At 37.6% G+C, this 23,727-nt stretch overlaps 1 protein-coding gene across 2 annotated transcripts in view; it reads left to right on the forward strand.

Annotated features, from left to right (window-relative positions):
• Positions 1 to 23,727, forward strand: part of CD2AP (CD2 associated protein) — a 77,982-nt gene that overhangs the window by 48,255 nt on the left and 6,000 nt on the right. For both annotated transcript variants that reach the window (XM_063424099.1, XM_063424106.1), the window contains 9 exons: positions 409 to 593; positions 3,953 to 4,061; positions 7,485 to 7,576; positions 9,160 to 9,264; positions 11,623 to 11,659; positions 12,019 to 12,081; positions 15,355 to 15,514; positions 17,374 to 17,516; positions 23,533 to 23,648. In XM_063424099.1, the coding sequence (XP_063280169.1) occupies positions 409 to 593; positions 3,953 to 4,061; positions 7,485 to 7,576; positions 9,160 to 9,264; positions 11,623 to 11,659; positions 12,019 to 12,081; positions 15,355 to 15,514; positions 17,374 to 17,516; positions 23,533 to 23,648 (1,010 nt within the window). The remainder of the gene's footprint in view (positions 1 to 408; positions 594 to 3,952; positions 4,062 to 7,484; positions 7,577 to 9,159; positions 9,265 to 11,622; positions 11,660 to 12,018; positions 12,082 to 15,354; positions 15,515 to 17,373; positions 17,517 to 23,532; positions 23,649 to 23,727) is intronic.

Raw genomic sequence — 23,727 nt, forward strand, 5'->3', positions numbered from 1 at the left:
TATTGATTATCACTTTCTCTGGCTGTAGCTGCTCAAATGAGAAGCTTTTAAATGCTGGACTAAAATGGCATTTTCAGAGAGTGTGTAAACAGCGTTTCTTAAAACTAATGGAAAACACTGACGTTAACAGGCTGTGGAGCCTGAGTGCTAATGGAAATAGCAAGAATATTAGAGAGCTGTTGACTTAGTTGCCAGAGTAATCAGGGCAAAACTGGTGTGATTTAAGGTTGGTTTTACATTAAATATAAAATGAGAACAAATGTGAGCTGTTACAGCTACAGTGGTTCCTAGAAAAGCTCTTTATTGGGAGCAGTGCACAAAGCTCTGCTGCTTCCACTTTTTTCCCAGAAGAACAGATAAATAATTTCAGCTTTTAAAATAGCTTTCCCTTTCTTATTTTATCTTCAGAGCCTGTTTTCAATAGTCCTACCTCACCTGTGACCTCTCCAGGAAATGGGAGTGAACCTGCATTGGGACCAGCACAGCCAAAGAAAATCCGAGGTGTTGGCTTTGGAGATATCTTTAAGGAAGGCTCAGTAAAACTTAAACCAAGATTATCCAGTAATGAATCAGAAGATAAAAAACAAGATAAGGTTTGTAGTGGTACATGTTGTTCTTTAGGGGTTTCCTTTGAAAATAATTTAAGAGGTGTGGAATCTGACCATTATCCTCTCATAGGGCTCTTGGCTATGAAACAAAACAAATCCCCTCAAATTTGTTCCACAGTAGGTTGTATTTAACATTGATTCCAAAAGGTCTGTTCAGATGTCTTGGTGTTTAAACATTAGAGACTGAAAACCAAGCTGATACATAAGTTTTCATTTCAGAGCCATGTGGTGAAAGACACAATGACATCTCAAACACATCTGCAGTGTGAAGTCTCTCATAATTCACCTTGTAACAGACTTTATATATAGTCTGGGAGAAGATTAAGTCTTCCTATGCAAGTTAAACTTGTGTTTTAAAACAAGGAATATTTTGGCATTTCTTTGTGTTTTGGTTTATTTGGGTTTTTTTCCTCAAGTTTTGGCGGGTGTTGAGATTGCTGTTCTAGGTGTCAACTGCCATTACCTTCAGTGAGTGCTGCCAAGCTTCTGGCTTCATAAATTACTGGCTGTGGAAGCCTGAAAAATGCAGTTCTAGGATTTTGCATTTTCTTTCCCCCATTTTTTAATGAGTGGGAAAAGGAGCACTTTTATTCTTTGTTTTTTGAATTTTATTTTGATCTGAGCTCGAGAGCGCTCTTACCCCTTGGAAGCACAGCAACAATGCTCAGTCCTTTAACTTGAACTTATTATTCCAAGAGTTTATATATGGATTTTCAGTTTTTGATAAATTAAAGGCAGCTGAGATAGTCCAGAGTTTCAGTTTTGACTCAGGTGGTTAAGAAAGCTTTCAAAGCCTTGATCCATTTCAATTTTTTTTTTTTTTTTGTGGGTTATGGTCACTAATGCTGTTTTGGTGAGTGGTTTGTTTTCCTTTGCCATGGTAATAACTGTAATGGTGTAGGGCAAAAAGTGAGGTGAGTCCCTGGGAGGAGGGAGGGTCAGAGGCTTCCTTGAATGTGTTTTCCCTTAATAGCAATACTCAAAGCAATGACATGATGTGTGTAGTGTTTGTTTCTGCTCTGGTCAGAGCCTCAGATGATTTGGAAAAGTTGCAAGTGTGTTGCCTTCTGTTTAAAGCTCAGGGAATGTCACCTCCTAAAGAAGGCGTTGTTTAGAAAAGGTTGGTGGCAGACCTTACTGCAACCTTTCAGTACATAGATGAATATATCAATGGAGAGAGACCTTTTACTGAAGTCTGTAATGACAGGACAAGGGGCAGTGGCTTAAACTGAAAGAGGGGAGATGAGGAAGATGTTCTTCATGGAGAGGGAAGTGGGGTGCTGGAACAGGTTGCCCACACAAGTTATGGTTACCACATCTTTAAAATCGTTCAAGGCCAGCAAGGCTGTTCAATTGTTCAAGGCTGTTGGAGCAGCCTGGTGTTGTGGGAGGTGTCCATGCTCATGGCAGAGAGCTGGGCTTGGGTGGTCATTGAAGATCCCTTCCAACTCAAACCTTTCTCTGATTCTGTGAAGTCACGTGGATTCTCCTCATTCTTCTCCTTTGTCCTTGATGTGGCAGTCTGTGATCACATCTTCATGTGAATGCTGTTAGAGCAGGTTTTCAGGACCTGGCTTCCAGTTTGCTTTCTTGTCATGAGATTGATCATTCAAAAGGTGCTTCCCTGCTTCGACCTTGTCACTTGGGAATATCAATAGCCTATCCAAACTTGTGCAAGTAATATCAAGCCTGCTCAGACCTTTTGAATTGTGCTATTTGACTGTGTATAAGCAATAAAGTATGCTGGTGCTGTGCAGTTTTGGTTGGCCGGTCTGGAAAGGTTTTGTAGGTCACTTCTCATCAAGAGAGGAAATGAAGTGAGAAAACAGTTTTGCATAGCTTAATGTCAGAGAAATAAACAATTTAGTTTAGCACTTAATATTCCACTTACACTTGTTGCCAAAGTCATCCCAAAGGTGGACAGACGTACAGATCTTGGAGATCCCAAGGCAGATAATTCTCATGAAACACTTGTGAAAATAAATGGCTTCCCTGGATTTGTGCTTAACTCGCTTTGGGGTTAGCTGATGAAATCCTGGGAGAGCACTGTCAGTCTTTTAAGACAGTAAGAAAAAAAAAAAAAGGCTGTGTAGAAGAGAGGGGGCTCTTTCCCCTTGGAAAATTCAGACTGTTCACAGAGGAAGGCTGAGCACTGATGCATCTGGAGTGCCCAAGAGTGTATATGCTGCTGCAGGAGATCGTTCCAGCTCTTCCAGCATCCTGCCTGGGCTCAGGCTATTTATACCCTGTCTGCCTAAACTTCCTCTCTTACTCCTAATTGCATCTTATTTTGGAAGGGGGAAATGCAGAGAACTATTTCCATGTTGGAGGTGTTTAATCTCAAAGAAGGATTATTTTAGTGCTTCCTTGATGTACCATTCTGGAGAGAGTTAAATTATATAGGTACTGCAGGAACATCCCAAGCGACCTTGGCCTCCTCTATGGTATGTCAGAGGCATCAAGCCCCAGCCTACAGGCACTGTCTGGCTCTAAGGAGAGTACATCCAGTTTCTCTGACAGCAGAAGATCTGCAAAGTTGAACTGCAGATGAAAATGAGCAGAGTAACTAAACATGGTGGGATTGTTCACATCCGTAATGCTGTTAGGGCTGCTCAGGTAATGTAAGATCATATTCTGTGTTTGTAGCTCTTTGGGGGTGAAGAAGTGAATGCAGCTGAAGCTGTCGGAATCTGCCTGGCAGCTCAGTAAGTTTCTGAGGGGAAAAATGAAATGTTCTGTAATTTATTTTGGTTAGATGTTAACTTTGAAACTTGTGGCGATGCCTCTTTGTTTTTTCAGTTAGGAGAAATCTCTAGCAACACTTAACCTGTTCTGTATTAATTGCTGAGAGTGAAGGGAAGCTGGGATGGGTTTTCATGTTCTTTCATTTGTCTGAGTAGTTAAAAACTGCTTGTCTGAAGTGGTGTGTGGCTGCTGAATATCTCTGCCTTATTCCAGTGCAAAGTAAGCACGGCCAGTGAGTTACTCTGAGCAGAGCTGTTAAATAACTGCCTCTGTTATGTGCAGTATTCAGGCTAATGGGAGAGTAACACCTGCACAGCTGAAATACACTTGCTAAAGTATATTTGACCCTATCCTGAGATCAGCTTCCAGTTTGAAAGCTGTGCTCTGTCTTTAATCAGTAGACAAACTCTAATTGCAGTGTCTGTAATGAAGTAAATACAGTAAGCTAAGTGCTTAGTGGGAAAGCTCATTAAAGCTCTTGAAGATGGTAATTTTCATCATCTCAGCTTATGAAAAATTCAGTGTGTTCTGTAGCCTAATCAAAAAAAAAAAGACTCTAAAGAATTTTTTTTAAACAGAGTTCTTTTCCCTTCATACAGCCATTACCTAATCATCCCCCTGGAACAAAGTTAATTCATTTTCCCAGTATAACAAAAACTGAAAACACACCTGAAGTAATAAAACCAGAGGCTGAAAGTAAACCAAAAGGTAAGGCTGATGGATATTTATATCTGTTATGTGGTAGTCCTTTCTTATGAACTATTTGGTTATCAATTTGTTTTGTGTTAAAATCTAAAACATGTGCATGTACTGGAGTTTTGTGTAATGTTCTGTACCTTTGAGGAGTTATGCAAGTGCAAAAAGGTCTAAAGGAATTTTTGCTTGCATTTCTGTAGAAAAATAATCAAAAACATTTGTAGGCTTGTCTCTCAGAACAAAATAAGACAGAGTAAGAATTTTTGTTGCAACAGTCCTTTTGCAATTATTTTCTGTTGACATGTTGAGAGGCATTTACTTTCTGCCTGATTTTATTCTGATGGGATGGTGGAGACCAATTTCCATGGAACACTCGCCCTTCACGATTTCTGTCCCCAAGTTACACAAATTCCTCTGTAGGCTCAGGGTCTTCTGTGGACGTGGCAGTGTGCATCAGAAAGTTGGTGTTTATTGTGTTGAGGTCTGTTCCCTTGATAAACTAGTTCCCTTGTGGTTCTGTTTATACTGTTCTTTTATTTTTTTTTTATCTCTCTTAAGAATTTGTGACTTCATTTAGCTGCCAAATTGCGTAGTTTTATCAAGAGAGATATTTTTAAGCCAACCCAAAACATCTTATGGGAGTGCCAACCCCGTATGAGAAATTAACTTTGATTATGTGATGTGTAGACCGCTCATTTCCCTGGTTCCAGAGCAGACAGTTTGTCAACTTCTGTATTGTAATTTTAAGTATATTTTTGTTTTGTGTGGAAATGCCTTATTTTGGTGTGTTGTTTTCTATGGAATGCGTAATTTGCAGAAATAAGAAAACTGTGACATCATGCTTTTAAACCACTCCAGTGCTATTGCTCTAAGAACCAGCAAGACAATGTACAGCTCTGAGCCTTATGATGTTTGACTTGTCTAAAACTTTGCATAAAAATTAACTCTGCCTAGAAAAAATCCCAACATTTGATGCTGGACACCCAAAACATTCAGTATTTAGCTCCTTTCATAGTTTCAGGTGCATCTCATGCTAAAAGCGTGGAAGTTGGACTAATCCTGTAGTCATGCTGAGTCACTCTCCCAGAGAAATAAATATATCAGAGAGGAATTTAAATATGACAGTTATAGAAGCTGTAGGAGAACACCAGTAGGTAATACCTATAGACACCAGATAAAAATATCTTAAACCTTAAGAAGAAAGCTTGTTTTCCTTCCTTAGTGTTTTATTTAAATACAGACCATAGTGTAGTTTGTGTCTCATCCTCAGTTCTGAGAGACCAGGTTTTCAAATAAACTGTGTTCCTCTGTTAGCAGCTAAACACAGGTCTCTGAAATGTTTAGGCTAGGGTGGCTTATTTTTTGGTGAGGTTTTTCTGGTTTTGAAAGCTTGTTTTGGCCTCTGGTGCAAGTATGTAAAAATATTTTCTTTAAAAAATAAAATAATCACAATTTGACCCCTCTTTCCCCCGGTTATGTTAGAGTACAATATCTGTGATTCCTGCTACTCTGTTGCTATTCTTGAGACTTTGGAAAAGACTTACTTTAAACTAAGTTCTTTTAAAAATATTTACTAAAATTTAAATGCTGTAAAGTTAAACTGGAATCTTTCTTAAACTTAACTACTGGCAGAATACCAGGCTCACAAAATAAGATGGTAAAAGGCAAATTGTACAAACTCCTATGTCTGAGTTTCCTGGTGATGCTGAGCTGGGGTTCACAGCCTGGCACATGGGGACCTGGGCAGGGGGCAGGGCTCCCTGTCCCCAGCCCTCCTGGCAGGTGGCACAGAGTGAAGCATCCCCTCTCTGGCACTGTGTTTTGTCTGGGACTTGATCTAGGTGAGGGGGCAGAAGTGCCTGAGAGAGGAGAGGAGGTAAAGGGTTATACTGGCCAACTCCCCAGGCAGTAGGGAAATGCATGTATTCTCACTGAATCAGGGTGTAGTGGAATGTATTACAGTCACTCATGACTAATCAAATCCTCAAATTTCATAGATATCTGTAGAATACCTGTTGAATTTTTTTTAGAGTCAATATAAATTTTGGGCTTTGGACCTCAATTTAAACATTTGTCTCTTTGATGTGGCTCTTACATTTCTGTAATTCTTCATGAACCACAGTGTATCAGGCTATGGCTGAACATTTTTGATTACTAGATAAGATATCAAAATAATGCAAGTTCTTGTACCTAAGACTGCTCATGTTGTTACATATGGATGTATATACATACATATATCTCTATATATTATCTCTTTAAGCTTGGCATACTTTGGCATTTTAACATAGTGGGTCACTGATTTTTATTTGTGAATGCAATTTGTGCATTTTTAAACTAAAGACGTCTATCTTGATTAAACAAAATACAACAATGACAAAAAAGTTTGACTGCAACTGATTTATTCTGTTACCACCCAGCAAAAGCTGTCATTAGGAATCACAGATGATTCTGTAATTCAATGGTGTGCTGCTCTCACTGGAGGGTGAAGCAGCTGCCCATGGTGGTGTCAGTGCCAAGCACCTGATAGGTTATGGCAGACCTAAAGAGTCCTTTTTGTTTGCTTCCTCTTTCTCAGTGTGTCAGATACAGAAATCCAACCTTTTTATCTGCTAAATTATTTTAAATGTGCTAGGGTTAAAAAGGCTATGTTTATGTATTTTGGCAATTCTCATGGTAGTTTTTGTGCCAGTGTGGGAAAGGAAAACAAATCCTTTTGCTTTTTCAATCGTTACCACAATTTTAAATGGATTTGTTTTGAACTGTACCAAATGGAAAGAAAAGAGTTATTCTTTCTGCTTTTGCAGAAGAGCCTGTGGCTGAGTTGATGGCTCAGATGAGCTCTGATTTCAGGTGCTTAGCCAAGGAATGCCTTTGCTAAAGTTACTCGGTTTCACTGCACAATTACTGAAGTCTGCTGCTTGAAATTTCTGTAGTTGTACATGCTAATAAAGTGTCACTTGAAAGCAACTGCCTGTATTTAATTAGGATTGTAAATCTGAAATTTAGATCAACTTTGAGAAAATACATATAAACTCTAATAAGCTAGCAACTATTTTTGTGTAAAGTAGCTCAAAATTGAATATATAAATGCTGGGGGGGGTTAGATGGGCTGTTACAATTTTAACTGTTACACTTTTAGTGCCTCTTTTCTCCCTCTAAAATCAGAGGGCTTGAATAAAGTTGCTGTTGTGAAAAGAAAATGTTTTGGGGCTTATACTTCTGTCAAAGATTTATTTCCTTTGCTCAGTAAAGGTATAATCTTATTTTTCCTGGGATTTGAACATTCAGAAAGAAGTCTCAGGTGGCTGGTCTAGAAAGAAAGTGTGATTATATTGTAAATTTCTCACCTCTCAGACAGCATAAATTAGCTGTTATAATGCATGTTACTCCCCATAGTATCCAGATATCCACATTAATTGTGCTCCTCTGTTCCAGCCAAGGAATATTGCAGGACAATATTTTCCTATGACGGCTCAAATGATGAACTCAGCTTTAAAGAAGGCGAGATCATTCAAATAATCAGTAAGGTGAGACCATGTGTACGGCTTTGGTGGATTTTGTACAGGGAGCTTGTGTATGAACTGAGAGCCAGGAGGATCTGTTGGAGTAAATATTCCTGTGTTATTAGTAGCAGTATTCTATTCCTGTAGACTGATTTCTCTCATGTGAGAGCCAGGTCTTTCCTTCTGCACTTGATGGAGATAGATGACTTCAAAGATTGTCCTAGAGCAAGAGGTTATCTCGGGGTCCTCAAAGGCCAGTGGGATCAATGTACACTCAATATCAAATGCCTTTTCAGTCAGGAAATGGGAAAAGCTTAGCAAACAGCCCCTTTACCTTCAGAAACAGTTCTTTTTCCCTGGTGATTCAGAATAACCAGACAGAAATTACTGATATTTATATTCTGTCTGTAAGAGAAATACAATTATTTAGTTGAATGTTCTCATTTGTGTTGAATACTGAAAGCACCTTTTTGGTAGATCATTTTGTTGCAGAGATGGTTCTAAACAGGAAATAAACTACCCGTACTTAATTTTCCTGCACTATTCTGCAGTCTTCTGTTAGTTTATATGCTTGCTATATTAAGGATTAATGACTTTACTATAAATGTGGAAAGTTTCATCTTCAACTTTCACTCAATTGCAGAAGAAAACACGTTTTTCATTATTAAACTTTTAACTTTATGGAATTAAATAATTGATATTATGAACGTCATTGATGATAAATACAGTGGATGAGTAGATATGAAAGGCCCTTTAGTAAACACAGCAACCCTTGCCCCATCTCCCTCAATCTCTTCCTCTTTGTCTTTTTAAACCAATTTACCCCAAGCACTCAATGGTGCAAAGTGGAGCTAAGAAGAATTGTCCAGACTGTGTGGCATCCCTGCCCATGGCTGGAGTTTTGAGCTGGGTGATCTTTCAGGTCCCTTCCAGCCCAAACCATTGTAGGTTTCTGTGATTGTTTTGGATCTGAGGCATAGAGGAATGCTGTTATTTATGCTGGTAAAATATAACATCATACTTTCTATTATGGACAAAGGCCTTGATCCAGTAATATCATGTAATGGATTTCTCTGCCACTGAATTAATTGTCCAATATTTTATTTTCTTTTATCATAGTATGGTTATTTTTTCTTTCAATGGGGTATATTCTTTACTTCTTCACCCTTTTCAGACCAGTGGAGCTGATCCATCACATCAGAATCACTTTTATTTAGTAGAATTGTGCGTCACGCCAGTAACATTTGAAGTATTTATTGAATAACTTCCTTGTCAAGGAAGCTGAGAAGATCAAACGTGTGTTAGGTCTTAACTGGGTTTAACCAGGACTGCCCTGAACCAAGACAAATACTTTCCTTCCCTTTGCAGATCTTATCCTTATACCCTTATCTTATATGATGTAATATAATTTCATCCTGCATTTTAGAAAACAAACAAAAACTGACCAAACCTGATCTGATCTGTAGCTGTTTCCCCTTGTTAAGTCGGCCAATTTCAGACAAGCAATTGCTTTATGTTGTGTGTAAAAGGGAAAAAGTTGTTGTGTAACTGTATCTGTTCTGGGGAAGAAGTCAATATTGGTTGAAGTGACCTGTTGTTTATTTTAGGACACTGGAGAGCCAGGCTGGTGGAGAGGAGAGCTCAATGGTAAAGAAGGAGTCTTCCCAGATAACTTTGCTGTTCAAATACAAGAGTCTGATAAAGACTTCCCTGTAAGTTCTTTCACCTATTGTTTAGTATCACAAAAATCTATTGATGAAAATGCAGAGAATAAAGGACGTCACAGCACATTATGCTGCTTAAAATATTACAATTGTGGCAGTTTAAACTTTATCTTGACCTAGCTGTATAAAAGAAGAAAGATGAAAAGGCTAATCTTTGTGTTTAACTTGTCCATAAATGCTCAAGTGAGGCATGTTTTTTGAGATAAACTCTAATTAATGAGGATGATCAGGTCATTTAGAAAAGGGTGTAGTTGTGATAGCATGGTGTTACATGTTACTGATTACTGAATTAAACCATTACTGTTGAGAAAGGAGATAAGATGGTGGGGTTTTTTCCATCTCAACTCCTTAAGTAACTGTAATTACAAAATGCTGAGTGACCCCCTCTGGGTCTGGGATTTTTCTGTGTCAAAACTTGCAGTATAAGAAGAATATTTTTGGGTGGTATTTAGAAGTATTTTTTCACTGTCTTGTGTACTAACTTGTAAAAAATCATATTTTCATGTGGTACTCAATGGTCTTATAATTTTGGTCCTCGTTTTACGATTTTTTTTTTGAGATTAGTGCAATGTTTTGGTTCTGTCAGGTTTGTGTAGCAAAGATGTTTGTGTTAATTCCCAAATGTATCAATACATGGAAAGTAACAAGTACAAGTAACACACATTGTGTTAATATCCCAAATGTAAATCAACCCCAGGTGAAATGGATTCAGCTCAAGATCAGGAATTACTAATTTATCATTTATCCTGAATTGCCTCACACACACAGAAACCTACCCCCAGTCAGAATTTTCTTTTCAGGTGGATTCTCAGCTGTGCAAGGGCTGCATAAATGCCATACAGTACAAGAAGGGAGTGTAGGTAGAGTTGCTGTTTCACAATACAGAGTTATTTCTTACAGAGAGGGGGAAAAACCCCATTCTTTGACCCTAAGCAGAATTTCCCTGCTTTGATCCTTTATTCTGCTTTGTGTGCAGTGTCTCAGCGTAGGGATTCACCTTGCACTGTGCAGCTTGGAGGTTGAAGGCATTAGATACCTGGTTATTGTAATCAGCTATTTGATACTGACTTCATAAAAACACAGAGCAGAACTGTATAATGGCAAGTTGATGCTGAGCTCTGTTTAATTGCTCTTGGTATAGGCAGCAATGCTGCACAGCTGGATAATGTAATTACTTTTTTGGGGAAGAAAGAAAACAGAATCTTGTTACTTAGGTTCTCTTGCTTTTGTGTCCTCTGAAACCAGAGAAAGAAATTGAATATGGCTTCTCCTGCTTGCTTAATTACATTTCACATGCTAGAATAAAATCTTGCTGCATTAAAAAGAGCTTATTCAATAGCTGTAGGGGCACAGAAGTCAAATCCATCCATGGCAACTGTTTTAAAAATACCCACTGCGAGGCGTTGTGTTAGACTGAGCCTGTATGGTTTCAGCAGTACCTGTGTGAAGAGCATGTGGTTTTGTAGGCTTTTGTGTCATTTTATCAGGGAATCTTGTCCTTAGTACAACCAGAAAGGCCCCTCTTCTAAAGCAATTTAGTGAATCACATTCTGAGTGGTTGAGATCTCTCCTGAGAGGTGCGAGTCTGCTTTGAGGGGGAGAGAGATTCAACTTCAAGAGTATCAGAAAGTGATGAATGGCTGTTTCAAAATAGTACTTTCAATGTACAAACTGTTGCATTGTGATACTTTGTACATTTTTAATGGCTGGAGTAGTTTCTCCATCTTTTGCCACCTCAGTATAATTATAAGGGAGCTCAAATCAATGTTTTTCTTGTAACTGCAGTCTTTGAGACAAATGCTGCCAGCATCTATTCATTTGTTCTTACACTTTTAATTTAAAAGTCAATTATTTGAAGCCACTCCTGTGATAGTTAATTCAGAAATCTGGTTTTAGTGAAAGTGAACATTTTTGGTTCAAAAAATTATCTGGTTATTCTTTTAAATTGGCATTGTACTAACTGAGATTGAGGTTTACGTATTGAAATTAAAATGAGTGTGATCAGAGCAATTCTTTGGACTAAAAAAGATGAAATTATTGGATTTTAGGGTTTTTTTTCCCTCTGTCATGCACATTGCTGAAACACTGGTTTCATTTGAACAGACCTGAATTTTGTTCCTGAATTTTTGTAACTGGTTGTCTGGGAGATATCAGAGTTGTTGTTCCAGGTCTTTGTGTTTCCTGTCTGAATTGATTGCCTCCTTTGTGAAATACTTTGAAATGAGCTAGTAAACAAGCTCTACATTACAGCATGCAAAACACAACACAAATGAGGCTGTCTTGGAGACAGAGAATATCTGTTTCCTTGCTTGTTTGACTTTGGTTTTTTCCTCCTTCATTTTGCAGAAGCCAAAGAAACCTCCACCTCCAGTCAAAAGTCCAGGTATGTAATACATGGTGGTCTGAGAAAATACTAAATTTCAGAAGTGGTGCATAACTTCCAAAGAAAATTTAGAAGTAGCTTTTTATATCCTAGTAATGCAGCCATAGTCACACTTGTAGATTGCTTTTCATACTTTATATATTTTGCTGCTGCTGTATTTTTTTTAAATTATGATGGAGCCTACTTTGGAAACATCTTAACAATGGCTCACCATTTTCTGGGCTCAAGTGGGTGTTTATAAATGCTATTGCACTCCTTGCAAAAGAGAAGGCACAACTTGGTGTGAGTCTTGTTTTTAGACAGGGACCAAGATAAGTAAAGCTGTTTAAGAAATATCTGTGGTTTGCTTTTGCATTCAGCTTCAAGACCCGAATTGCCAACTGGAGAGAAGAAATTCATTTCTTTGAGGCCTGAAGAAAAAGGTAAGGACAGTTTTCTTCGTGGTGACTTGGCTGCTCTGGCAATAGGCTTTCTGTTCAGGAGCCATCATACAAACTCCCTTGATACCATCTACTGAGGTTGTCATGTCTGTGATGTTACAGAAATATCTTTGGAGGGGTTAGAGGAACTGCTAAACCCTATTGAAATGTTTATTTCTTGTTACTGCATTACATTCTGAAGATTGGTTATTGCACTGCACAGTAACATAGTTACTATGAAATTGCTGGAGGGGTAGTTCAGTACCAGAGGCTGCAGTTTTGAGCAGCAGTAGTAAGTTATTAGAAAGGGAAAGGTTAACTGCTGCAAAAATCAGTCTGATCAAAAGTGTTTTGAAAGAACTACACGGAACAGGTACAAGACTCCTTTGGTAGATATTACAGTCACAATACTCACAGATATCTTGTCCTGTTAATTCTTGCTATATTCCATATTGTCAAGTTCTCCTGAATTTGGAGACATCTACTGCTTTATTCTTAAAATTTAAAGGACACTTTTTTTCTAGAGGCAAAGCTACTGTCGTTACCCAAACAGATTCTAAAAGGCTTCTTTCCATGTTTGAAGAACTTGCCAAGTGAAAATGTTTGTGTTTAAAAGTGAGAAGGTTAAACAAATGTGTTAGTTGGGCCTTGCAGAAGAAATCCTGATGTTCCTGCAGCTTAACCAAATCACAAAACCACTCTTTCCTGTGAGTGGTGAACTGTGGCTGACCAGCATTTCTACCAGTGAGGTAGAAATGGTTCTTGGCTTCCTTGGGCAGTTTTTATTACCCCCATTTTAACAAGGCACCTTCTCAGCTATTGAATATGAAAAACACTTGTGAAAGTCAGTTCTATGTCTTCTATATGTGAGCAAACAATTTTTATCTGTTGGAGCAGTATCTTCAGGTGTGAATTGAGATCAACCTATGATTCCAGAAATGTTGCTCACCTGGCTCCTTTTAAATTCTCCTAAACTGAAGCAAGTTTAATTTTAAATTGGTTCTATTTGGACTATTGTGTTAATCTTTGCATAGTTGAGCTCAACTGTTCATGGAGGAATATAGGAAAAAATATTGAGTGACACCATCCAAAAAACATAAGAATGTAAAATATACAAAATTACATAAGGTAGAGAACTCTTCTTTACTGAGCTACAGGAAATGAAGGAGGGAAGATTTTTCGTGTATTCTGTTGCAGATTAACTCATAAAAATTACTTTTTTAGATAGCACTAGAGTTTTAGTGGAAGCTATGCCCATTCATCAATGCAGTTGTACTTGTGGAAAAATAACCCTGTTAATACCAGTAATTAAACCCATTAAGTATGAAGTTGTTTTGTAACTTAATTCTCAGAAAAAAAATTGGGTATCTCTAATCAGAAGCTATCAAACCATGTCATTTTTATGCCAATTGGGAGACTAATAAATCTGCCTTTAATTGCAATCAAAAATTGATCAAAAACTAAAAGTAGTGTTTCTATGAGTATTTCTGTATTTATAGTGAAGGACACTTAGTGGTGTCATGTGGAAATTTTTTCCAGTGTAAATGTCTTCAGATTTGTATCTTTTCTTTCCATTACTAAATTGTTCATTTTTAGCCAACACTCTTTTTCATTGAGGAGCAAAGTCCAAAAAAGACATGTCATTTTGTCCAGCAGAAATGCCCAGTTTCTGTGCTCATGGTGAACCTTGGCCTTTGGAATTAACTAATTCCACTTAGCTATAGACATTTTTTATATTCAGATTCTGAGTGGGAGTATTAGAAGGGAGAACTGACAGATGAGAGTTCAGGAATAGGGTTTGATGACAGCATTTTTTTCTACCCTGTTTATGAACTCACTTATTTTTAAAAGCAAAAGGGGTAATTTTAACCTGTGGTCAGCATAGCTTCAATAAAGGCAGCTGATCTGCAGTTAGTCCAGGCTGGTGTTGGGTGTTTAAAGCTGGAAATGCTGTGTATTGGGTGAGGAGGCAGGAGTGGCTGCAGTGCTGCTTTACACAGAGCCGGCAGCCCCACCGTGTGGCAAATCCTCCCACTGCTGCAGCAGCCTGCGTTTTCAGCTCCGTGCTCAGACACTGCAAGGAGATGCCAGCCAGTTTGTTTTGTGCTCATGTCTCCTCCTGATGTTCAAGTGTCCCAAAGCAGGAGGACAGTTCTCCCCTGAGCAATGCTTTTGATGGAAGTATCTCTAGGATCTGTTTGCTTCCCAATATTCCTGTGAAAGAACATTGTCGTCTTGTTATTTTAGGGTTGGAGGGATGCTCAGTGGCTGCAGGACTTGTCCAAAGGAAATCAGTCCTAGACCTGGTAGTTCAGGCTCTTTGCTGGCATGGAGCTGAAGCAAAAACCCAGCCCTGCTCCCAGATCCATAGCATATGTAAACATTTCACACCAGATCAATACCTGGTTAAAAGCAAATCTCAAGAGGGGAGAATGGGGAGAATCAAAGCTGAAGGTCACTCTCTCCATCCCAGTTTACTGATTTACTTCCCTATAAGGGCAATAACTGTAAAGAATTGTAAGCCCTTGCTGTGACCTAACAATTATATCTTAAATACTCAGTACTTTGTGTGTACTGAACTATGTCATGGTTTCACAGGGAAAAGTAGATTTGCTCTGGCTATGCAGAAGGGTAGAGTTAGGACACATGGGTTGAAACCTATTCAACTGTTGCTTGTAAAGAGCTTGAATTTTTCAGTGTCCCATATGTTGTATGTCAGCTCCTCTGGACAGGATTCAGTTATTTCATGCAGTCATTCAACAAATAAATACAACTTTTTAAAAAATTATTTTTATCTATACTTAGTTTCTGTCTTTTTGTAGGAAGGTAGACTTTAGATAAAATAAATTCAGCTATTCAGATAAAACCTCATTTCTCTCCCGCCTTCTTCCACAGATAAATTATGCTTCTTGTGTGTGTAAGAAGTCTAGTTACAACAAATTTTAAAAAACCGTCTTTAAAACGAAATCAAATGAATTTGTAGAAAGGACAAAGCAGTACAATGATTTTTGGTTCTTAGTTGTCATTTGCAGTGAAATAATGTGAATCCATAATTTATTACTACTGTTTCATGTCAGTAGGACGATTTATCCTACTCTAAGATAAATCTTTTTGAGCTCAGGTAAGTAGTTTGCATGTAATTTAAGACACTTGCTTATCTGTTTTTCATTTTGATCTTCAAAGAAAGCATTTCTGACAGCAGGTGCTTTCTAAGTGATTAGCAGTGTAAGAATTCTAGACAACGTGGGTTTTTTAAAATGTAGCTTCCTTTGTCAGATGAAAAAGGAGCTTTGGATCAGAAGCCTTTGAAGCCACAAGCTCCTCAAGTACCACCCAAGAAGCCAATTCCTCCAAGCAAGACCAACAGCTTGCTGAGAGCAGGGCTCCTGCACCCGAAACGTCCGGACAAACCTGGTTTGCCATCGTCTGCATCCAAGTCAGTGTGCCTGAAACTGCACTCACCAAGTATATTCAGTTTGATTTGTTGTTTGATCTTCCTCCATGGATGAGTTGGGAAGAAATGTGTGCTTTAAAAGTGAAAGGGATGCAGGGATAAATTTTGCATTACACCTTCCAGTGGCTTAGTTCTCCAAGTCTCTGTCAAAGTGAACTTAGGCCTTTCAAATCCTTTGAGAGATGGAATCCATCTCAGAGTCAGTATTAGAGTATAACTGATCATGGGGCAGATGAAATTGCTCATCCAGAGGCTGCTGTAGCTACAGTAACAGGGTGGAGTAAAAGAATGTGGACATGACCCTTGAGAATTATTGTTGGGTGGATGAAGACCCTGAAAATTTGAGCTGCTCAGTGTTCTAAGGCTTGAGCACTTTGTATAGGTTAGGACAGATGGAAAGGAAGAACTGAGCACAGGTACCTGTGCTAAAGGTTCTTCACTGTGCCTCATGTCTGCTTCTGGGGAAGGAAGCACTTACTGCAGAACCACACTCAGGTTCTTTACTCTTGAGCCTTCTCAGTTGAGTTGCTGGATAAATAGGGACAAATACTTCTTCTAGATTCACTTCATTTTTTTTCCTGATGAGTTTGAAACTTTCACTAAAACTAATTTTGCATGCATACAATCTCCCACACAGAGAATATTCCTTTCTGTCTCCATCAAAGTAGTTGCTAGGCCCTTACCCAGAAGTGTAAACCAACAGCTACTGGTAACTCTCTTTGGGATATTCAGCTGGCTTGAAAGAACTGTCAGAAAGTGAAGTTGTGATACACTTGTGCAAATAAAACAGACAGCTGCTACATCAAACAGGTTGCACCTTAAATAACTTTTTAAATAACTTTTTTAAGTATAGAATTATGTTATATTCACTTGGTATTTTGGAGACTTTGCCAAGTAAAGATTATTTTTTAAAACCACAAGTCATATTCTTTCCCAGCTTAGAAAATAGTTACTGCTCTAAAGGGATGCTCATATGCAGTTAAATAGGGGTCTGTAGTAAGCTGTGGGCCTTTAATAATTGAAACCTTTAAATCTTAGAGACACTTAAATATCTGAAAGTTTTTAACATTGTTTTAGGAAGACCAGGCTGGAGTCTCTTTTCTTACTGCAATAAAACTTAGAGGCTTTGGGAGGTGTATAAATGAAAGGGGCACAGTTTATATATGGTGTGTGCAGGCCAACCAGGTGATCAGGCCTGTGATCACAATTCTTGTGATAGCAAGAATTGTAAAGGAAAGTATTGCCTATTCTTTTTTATTTATTTTGATGGGAGTTTTACTACTTTGGCTGTTTTTTGTTGTTGTTCTTGGGGTTTTTTTGTGTATGAATGATGTGAGCAGATATGGAAGGAATGTATGGTAGAACAAAAGCTACAAGGTAGCTTTTTCCATATCCAGCAAGAAATAACTTGTTCTTGTCAGCCTTTTTTCCTGTACAGGAAAATTTCTTTAATGTCAAGGAGTCGGTTTCTGAATTATTTCAAGAGGTATTAGTGAAAATGTTATTCAGCTCACTTGTCATTTGAAGTGTAATACTTTGGACTGAAATGCCAAAGTGTGCCCTTTGTAATAATAATAGTAAAAATAGTAAAAATTCTGGATTATTTTCACATGGGTTTTGTGCACATCTGACAACTCTGCAAGAGCTGGAACAAAAGAATTGGTTTTCATAGGAGTAGAATTGATCTTCAGAAGCCTTGATTTTAAAACAAAGCTTTAGAAAGTGATAAAATCTGCCATAATTTTTCATTTTACTTCTAATTCTTGGAATGCTTCCCTTTTAAACTATTTCATCTCTTGACTAGGTATGTTTTGTCTTTTTTTTTTTTTTTCTTACCACAGAACTAATGGAGAAGTTGTTACTCTTCGACCGAAATCTGAAGTTGAGCCAGTAGCAAAACCAAAGTTAGACTCTGAACCATTGCCACTCAGACCAAAATCAGTAGAGGTAGATTCACTTGTGGTAAAGAGCTCTAAAGAATCAGGTAAGAAAAGAAATGTTCTTTTGGTCCTTTGTGTTTGGATTGCTGTGTTTTACAGGGTTGGAATAAGCTTTTTGAGTGATTTACTCAAAATGCCACTGAGTGCATTTATGCCTGTGTATTTTTTTAGAAGTGCTGTAGGCAGCTGAAGGTAAGAATCAGGAGGGGATGAGCAGATGTCAGCAAGGTATTTGCAGGCAGCTGCTGAGCTCTGGCTTGTGACAGTGGGCAGGAAGGGAAACAGGGACAATGGTTTGTTCTTCTAATTTGAAAGCTTGGGGTTTTTTTGTTGCCACTTTCATCTTGAGTTTTCATGAAGTTGTTTTCTTAATGACTGGTTCAGCTTGTTCTGCTCTTGCAGTTCAGATAATTTTGCTTTTCTAGCTAACTTCAGAATTCTGAGTACTGCCTTTACCTTTGGCCTCATGTGATTTAATTCAGAGCTAGTCTAGATTTTGATTTTATTATAATACCATAAATGGAAGCCTTAAAAAAGCATGGAGCATTGTACATTTGAATAGCACACTTACAGCTTTGCTTAAAGCACCTTGAGCCAAACATGGTATCTCCTTAATTCTAAATATAGCCAGTAAAACCCTTGATAGTGCTTGAAGCACCCACATTTTAAGATCAGAATCTCTGAACTATTGTATTGACACCATTAGCCCTTGGCTGGTCTCTGTGTCACTTAGGCAGAGATCAGCTGCTGTGGGCATATTTTTCCTAAACTCTGAATTATTTATATTTTATGATTCAGAAAAAGCTGTAGTGAATTATACCTGCTGTGCTCATCTTGCATATCTCAAATGCAATTTTTTGTCTCAGAAAAAAGTCAGTAATAATAAATTTAAAAATACTATAAATATATTTACTTTTAAAGGCAAATTATTATATTCGAGTTGTAGAATAATTGGTCCAAAGTATAGTAAGTTCATCTAGAAGATAAAAATAATGCAGTAAAAGAACTGAAGCAGTTTAGGAATAGAGAAGAATACTCCAGAATTTTTTTTTCATTGAGTATGTTAAAATATACATTTTTAGTGTAAATGCTTTATATGAGGAAAGGTTAATTCATGTATGTCTTTCATACAGAAGTTATACTACTCAGATTATACAGTAGAAGAGAATTTCTTTATATGAGGGTGGTGAGGCCCTGGCACAGGTTGCCCAGAGAAGCTGTGGCTGCCCCATCCCTGGAAGTGTCCAAGGCCAGGCTGGGGCTTGGAGCAACCTGGGACAGTGGAAGGTGAAGATCCTAAAGTTCCCTTCCAACCCAAGCCATTCTGTGATAATCAGCTTTCTAGCTAGTGTAATAAATTCTGTGATTATCTCTAGGGTTGTGCTAGATGTGTTACTTTATGGCATAGTATCATTTAACCTCACAAAAAACTCCCTATGAAAACAGCTGGAATATCTTTTTTTTTCTTTACATTCAGTTACCTTGACATCTTTGATAACCAGGGTGGCAACATAGTACCTGTGCTGTCAGGTGTTTGTGCATATATTACAACTCAATATTCTGTGATAGAAAAAGAAAAACTTTATACAGATTGAGGAAAAACAAATCTATGATTTTTTTTTTTTGCTAACATAATTTTTTACAGGCTTATGGAGAAATTAAAGATTTTAATACCTAGATGGGGCAAGGCATAGAAGTCACAACAGGCTCATGGGTGAGGTGTGTTCAGTTCTGTTTGGTGCACAGCAAGCAAAGGAGCTCAGGCAGTTCATGTGGGGCTGCAGCACTGACAAGGGTCAGGGAGCTGAACTGAAGGAAAGTTTCAGAAATGCTCTGTTTTGTCAAACTGACATTCCTTAAAACAATCTGCATAAGTCACTCCTGCTGCTCTAGTGAAAAGGGGCTGATCCAAACTCCTGCCAGTAAAATGTAATGAATCTCATGCTCTGTTTCTGTACATACTGTGCTGCTGAAGACATAACAGCCTGTGCAGCCAAGGCTATGTAAAACCATAAAAAAAAGATGTTGGGTCCTTATATAGCATTTGAGACTGTTTAACCTTACAGTAACTAGAATAGGTATTAATAAAAGATGAGGGGAAACAGAGGGCTGGGGCTGGCAGTTGCTTTTACAGTCTTTATTTTTTATTTTTTCCCCCCTCTTCAGATTATGATCCTGAGGTAGATGAATTTTTAGGAAATAATTTTTTTTAAAATATGGGTCCTGTTTTTTTGCAACTTAGTTTGACCATGGAGTGAGGTTTAGATTGAGCCACTTTCAGTTTAGCATAAGAAACTAAATATTCTGTAATGAAAAAACCAGCCCACCCCATGTCATAATTATGTCGCCAGCCATCAGATAAGGACAAATAACCAGAACAATTTAGAAACACTGATCACATTGAAATAACTCCTCTTAAAGTTTTATTTGAAAAATTGCATAAATGTTTCTCTGTTTGATTAGAATCAAGTACTGTAAAAGACTAAAGCTGTAATACTGGCATGCTGAACATGTAAAGCAATTCTGTTTCTTCTACAAATGTTTCTTTTTCCTGCTTTGTAAAATAATTTTTTTGTTCAGAATCTTTTTCTAGACATTCCTCTCCTTGACTTTTCTTTCCAGATTTTGTTTCCTATCCTGTTTGCCATGTTTCCCTTCTTACGTGTCAGGAAATTACCCTACCCTTCTCCATTTTGGTAAGATAACAATCTCTAAGGAAATCCAAATGCTTTATTCCATACACATATCCTCTTCTTAACATCGTGAGCGTGGGTTTCAGTTGCAATTATTGGTACTAAAATTTTGGGGTTTCTATTAAAAATGCACTTTTTTTTGTTTGTTTGAATGCCTGTTTTCCTTAGCTGTTAAAGGAGTTACTTTAAGTAGGCTTTTCCATTAGGAGCTGATGGGGACTAAAAGTAAGAAAAAATTTATAGTTGAGCTATTGATAAGCCAAACTTAGTGTTTGTTTGTAGTGAAATGTGTTCAGTACCTTTAGCACATCTGGTGTATGTAGCTTGAATGGCTTTATCATTCTGTACACACAAAAAACATAATCATGAAGCTTTTGGGCACTTAAATATTTTATAACTTATAGCTGTCCCCTGTATTTTTTTTTTTTGGGAAATCTCAACAAGATGAGTAACAGGAGAAAAGGCACCATCTTATTCCACAGATTAATGTGATCTTATCTTCTAAAATTTTGGATAAGTTTCACTTGTATCATGGGTATTTAAACCCCAGCCACATGAGATGCTGGAACCATAATTTCTTCAGCCATCTTCCAGCTTTACTTCTTTTTGTGAAGGCTTTTTAAGACCAGCTGCTATGGGATACACTTGAAGCATTCACAAATGTTAACAAAGTTAACAAATTAATTGTACCTGTCAAAGCTCCTAACAGCTCTGTGGTGGATCCATGGTAAGCTTGTAGAAAAGACATTTATAATAGTCCATCATGTGTAACTTTAGGCTTAGCTCATCTTCTTAGGTGTTCTTGCTCAGTCATAAAGTCCTTTTTTTGACCCAGATTATCTCCAGATGTGTGGTATTGCTATTTTGGCACTACAGTGGGATTTCCTTTAACAATTGCTTGCAGGCTGTCTGTAAGAATCTTATTTGATAAATCATTTTATTGATTGAAATGGGTGTAGATTGTGGACTTTCAATGGATTTCATCAGTATCTCTATTAGTTTAATACTTTGTTGGTTAAATTTTCTCTAAAATAACTAAAAATGCTGTTTAAAAATAAAAGCAATCAAATAAACCTCCTAAGCCTGCAGTAAAGCAAATCAACCTACCACCACCACCAAAAAACCCAAACCCCAATCTCCTCCAACCTGTATTTTAATTTCTTCCCTATACCAAAGCAATAAATTGGAAAAGTGAAAACAAAAATGCAAATATAGCTAGAATTCCCTCTGATTGGAATCTGCTGTCAAAATCTTAATGTTGAGCAATTCTCTCAGGTGCAACAAATTGCTTTAGAAGCTCTTAGAAATATGGAAGAAATCCTTGGCTTTTGTATCATCCTACCATCTATATTTAAATAGTGCACAGTTGAGGACTGTAGCAGTCTTCATGCATTGTCAAATATTGTGATTTTTTTAAACTTTACATTTTTCTCAATATTCTTAATATGCCTGATGTTTACTGTTCATGGAGATAAGACTGGCATTACAGTCATAATGTCAACTAATTTTGTAATTCTTGCTTAAATTTCTTGCAAAATGAATTGTCACTTCTGTGGAATGACAAAAGAAGGATCATTTAAAGTCAGAAATTAATGAGATGAGGGGAAAAGGCACTAGAATTTTTCTTGTTACCTTTTTAACGATACCTAATTAACATAAATCTTAATTTGCCCTTTGGCAACCTGGTCTAGTGGTAGGTGTCCCTGCCCATACTTGAGTAAAGACCATGAAGATGGCCCTGTGGTCACTGCTGCTTGCAGTGTATTAAATGAAATATTTTATTGGCACAGACTAGAACAGAAATCCCTTCTCATTTATTTCCCCCTCATCCTCTTTTCCGTCAGCTGCTTGCCATTCATCGCTCTTCTGTTTCTTCCTTTTTTTTTTTCTCCCCTGCTTGTTTAATTGCAGGTGTGATTGCATGTTTGCAAAAGACTGTCTTGACATTCTCTTGAATAGAAGTAAAAAGCAACGAAACTGATTGGTAACAGTGCTAAAAGGAATAAAGGTATAAAGGTGTAAAGGAATGGGTGAAGTAGGTCTGATCATGGCTGTGCAAAGGAGCTGAATGTTCTAAGGCCTTCAAGGATATTAATGCAGAGAACACATTAAAGTCAATTAAAACATTCTGTGGAAAACTTAGTACCTACAGGTATAAATTAGCTTTGACAAAGTGTGAGTAAAACTTGCATTAATCAGATATTTAAGACATCCAGACACTCATGGGGTGTGAATGGTCTGGCTCAGTGTACCCAAGGCTTTTTTCATATCTGACCCTTAATGGGAACATAGGAAAAGAGATATTGTAGGTTCTATGATTTTTGCTAAATCATAGTGTCAAGTAAGAATCAGAGGTCATGAAAAAAAATCAAAGAATCTTTAATGTTGCTTATGGTGCCTGAAGTAAATACTATGTGGCATTTAATTACAGTCTATAGAATACGTGATGAATTTGGGTTGTAAATTATATATAATAACTGTAAGCTTATGTCAATACTTAAATAAAAACACCACTCAGTCTCACTGAACATCTGTTGTCAGGTAAGTATACTTATTTTTGTGGAGAAAAGGCTAAGTCCTGTTCTTACTTAGGTGAAATACTTACATTACTAAGACTAGTTCTGGTCAGTTCTTCCTATTATCAACTTCTTTCCTGGAGTTGCCTGTTCCCAGAGGATGCAAAGCATTTCTGCTGATCTGAGAGAGAGAGTTTACCTAGAGGTGCAAACATAAAGAGATTAATGAGCACAGAGATCTGTGTGATTGAATAAAGTTCGAGAGTGGAGTTTTGAATTGTTTTATTAAAGACTTTATGAAGTTGTGTATTATTTTTGATACTGAACATGAAAAAACTACCCTGCACAGATATAGGTGTAGGTAATGTCTTGGTAACTTTCACCAACGTGTGGAGTACACCAATGTGTACTTTACCATTTTTGCTTTTATTTTTGTCTTGGTCACTAAACTTGCATTTTTATGCTTTTCATGCAAGTTTGATGACAAGAAAATACGTGCTCAAGTAGTTGAATATGGCAGAAAAAAGTACTTTAGAAAAAGTAATGAATATATATTCTTCAGATGCTGCCATGTTGCTAAAGCATTTCTTCTGTTCCCACAAATTGACTTGAATATAAGTCCTAGTTGAATTAACTCTTATTTTTTTTTCAAGGGGGAAAATACAGTTTCCCAGATATGTCAGTCATGCAGTTGTTTCAGACACCTCATGCATTGTATGTGCTGAAAATCCTCAAAACAATAAGAATTCTGATAATTCTTTTTTTGTGTCTCAAGTTTAAAAAAAGTGATAAAAAGAGCACAGAAAAACCTTCTGGTCTTGATGGTGGTCTCTGTTTTGATCTTTTTGTAGATCTGTTAAGCTTTGATGATGTAATAGCTACCTCAGAGAATCTGTCACACCCGACTGCAAACCGGCCCAAGATGCCTGGTAGGAGGCTGCCTTCCCGTTTCAATAGCAGTAGTCCTGTGAGTATTTTGGGGATGTTCTCCTGGTAGGGAACTAAAAACTGGCTTCCCAGGACACAGGACTGCACTGGGGAACAGT

This window comes from Prinia subflava, chromosome 2 (genome assembly GCF_021018805.1).
Source record: "Prinia subflava isolate CZ2003 ecotype Zambia chromosome 2, Cam_Psub_1.2, whole genome shotgun sequence".
Lineage (NCBI taxonomy): Eukaryota > Metazoa > Chordata > Aves > Passeriformes > Cisticolidae > Prinia > Prinia subflava.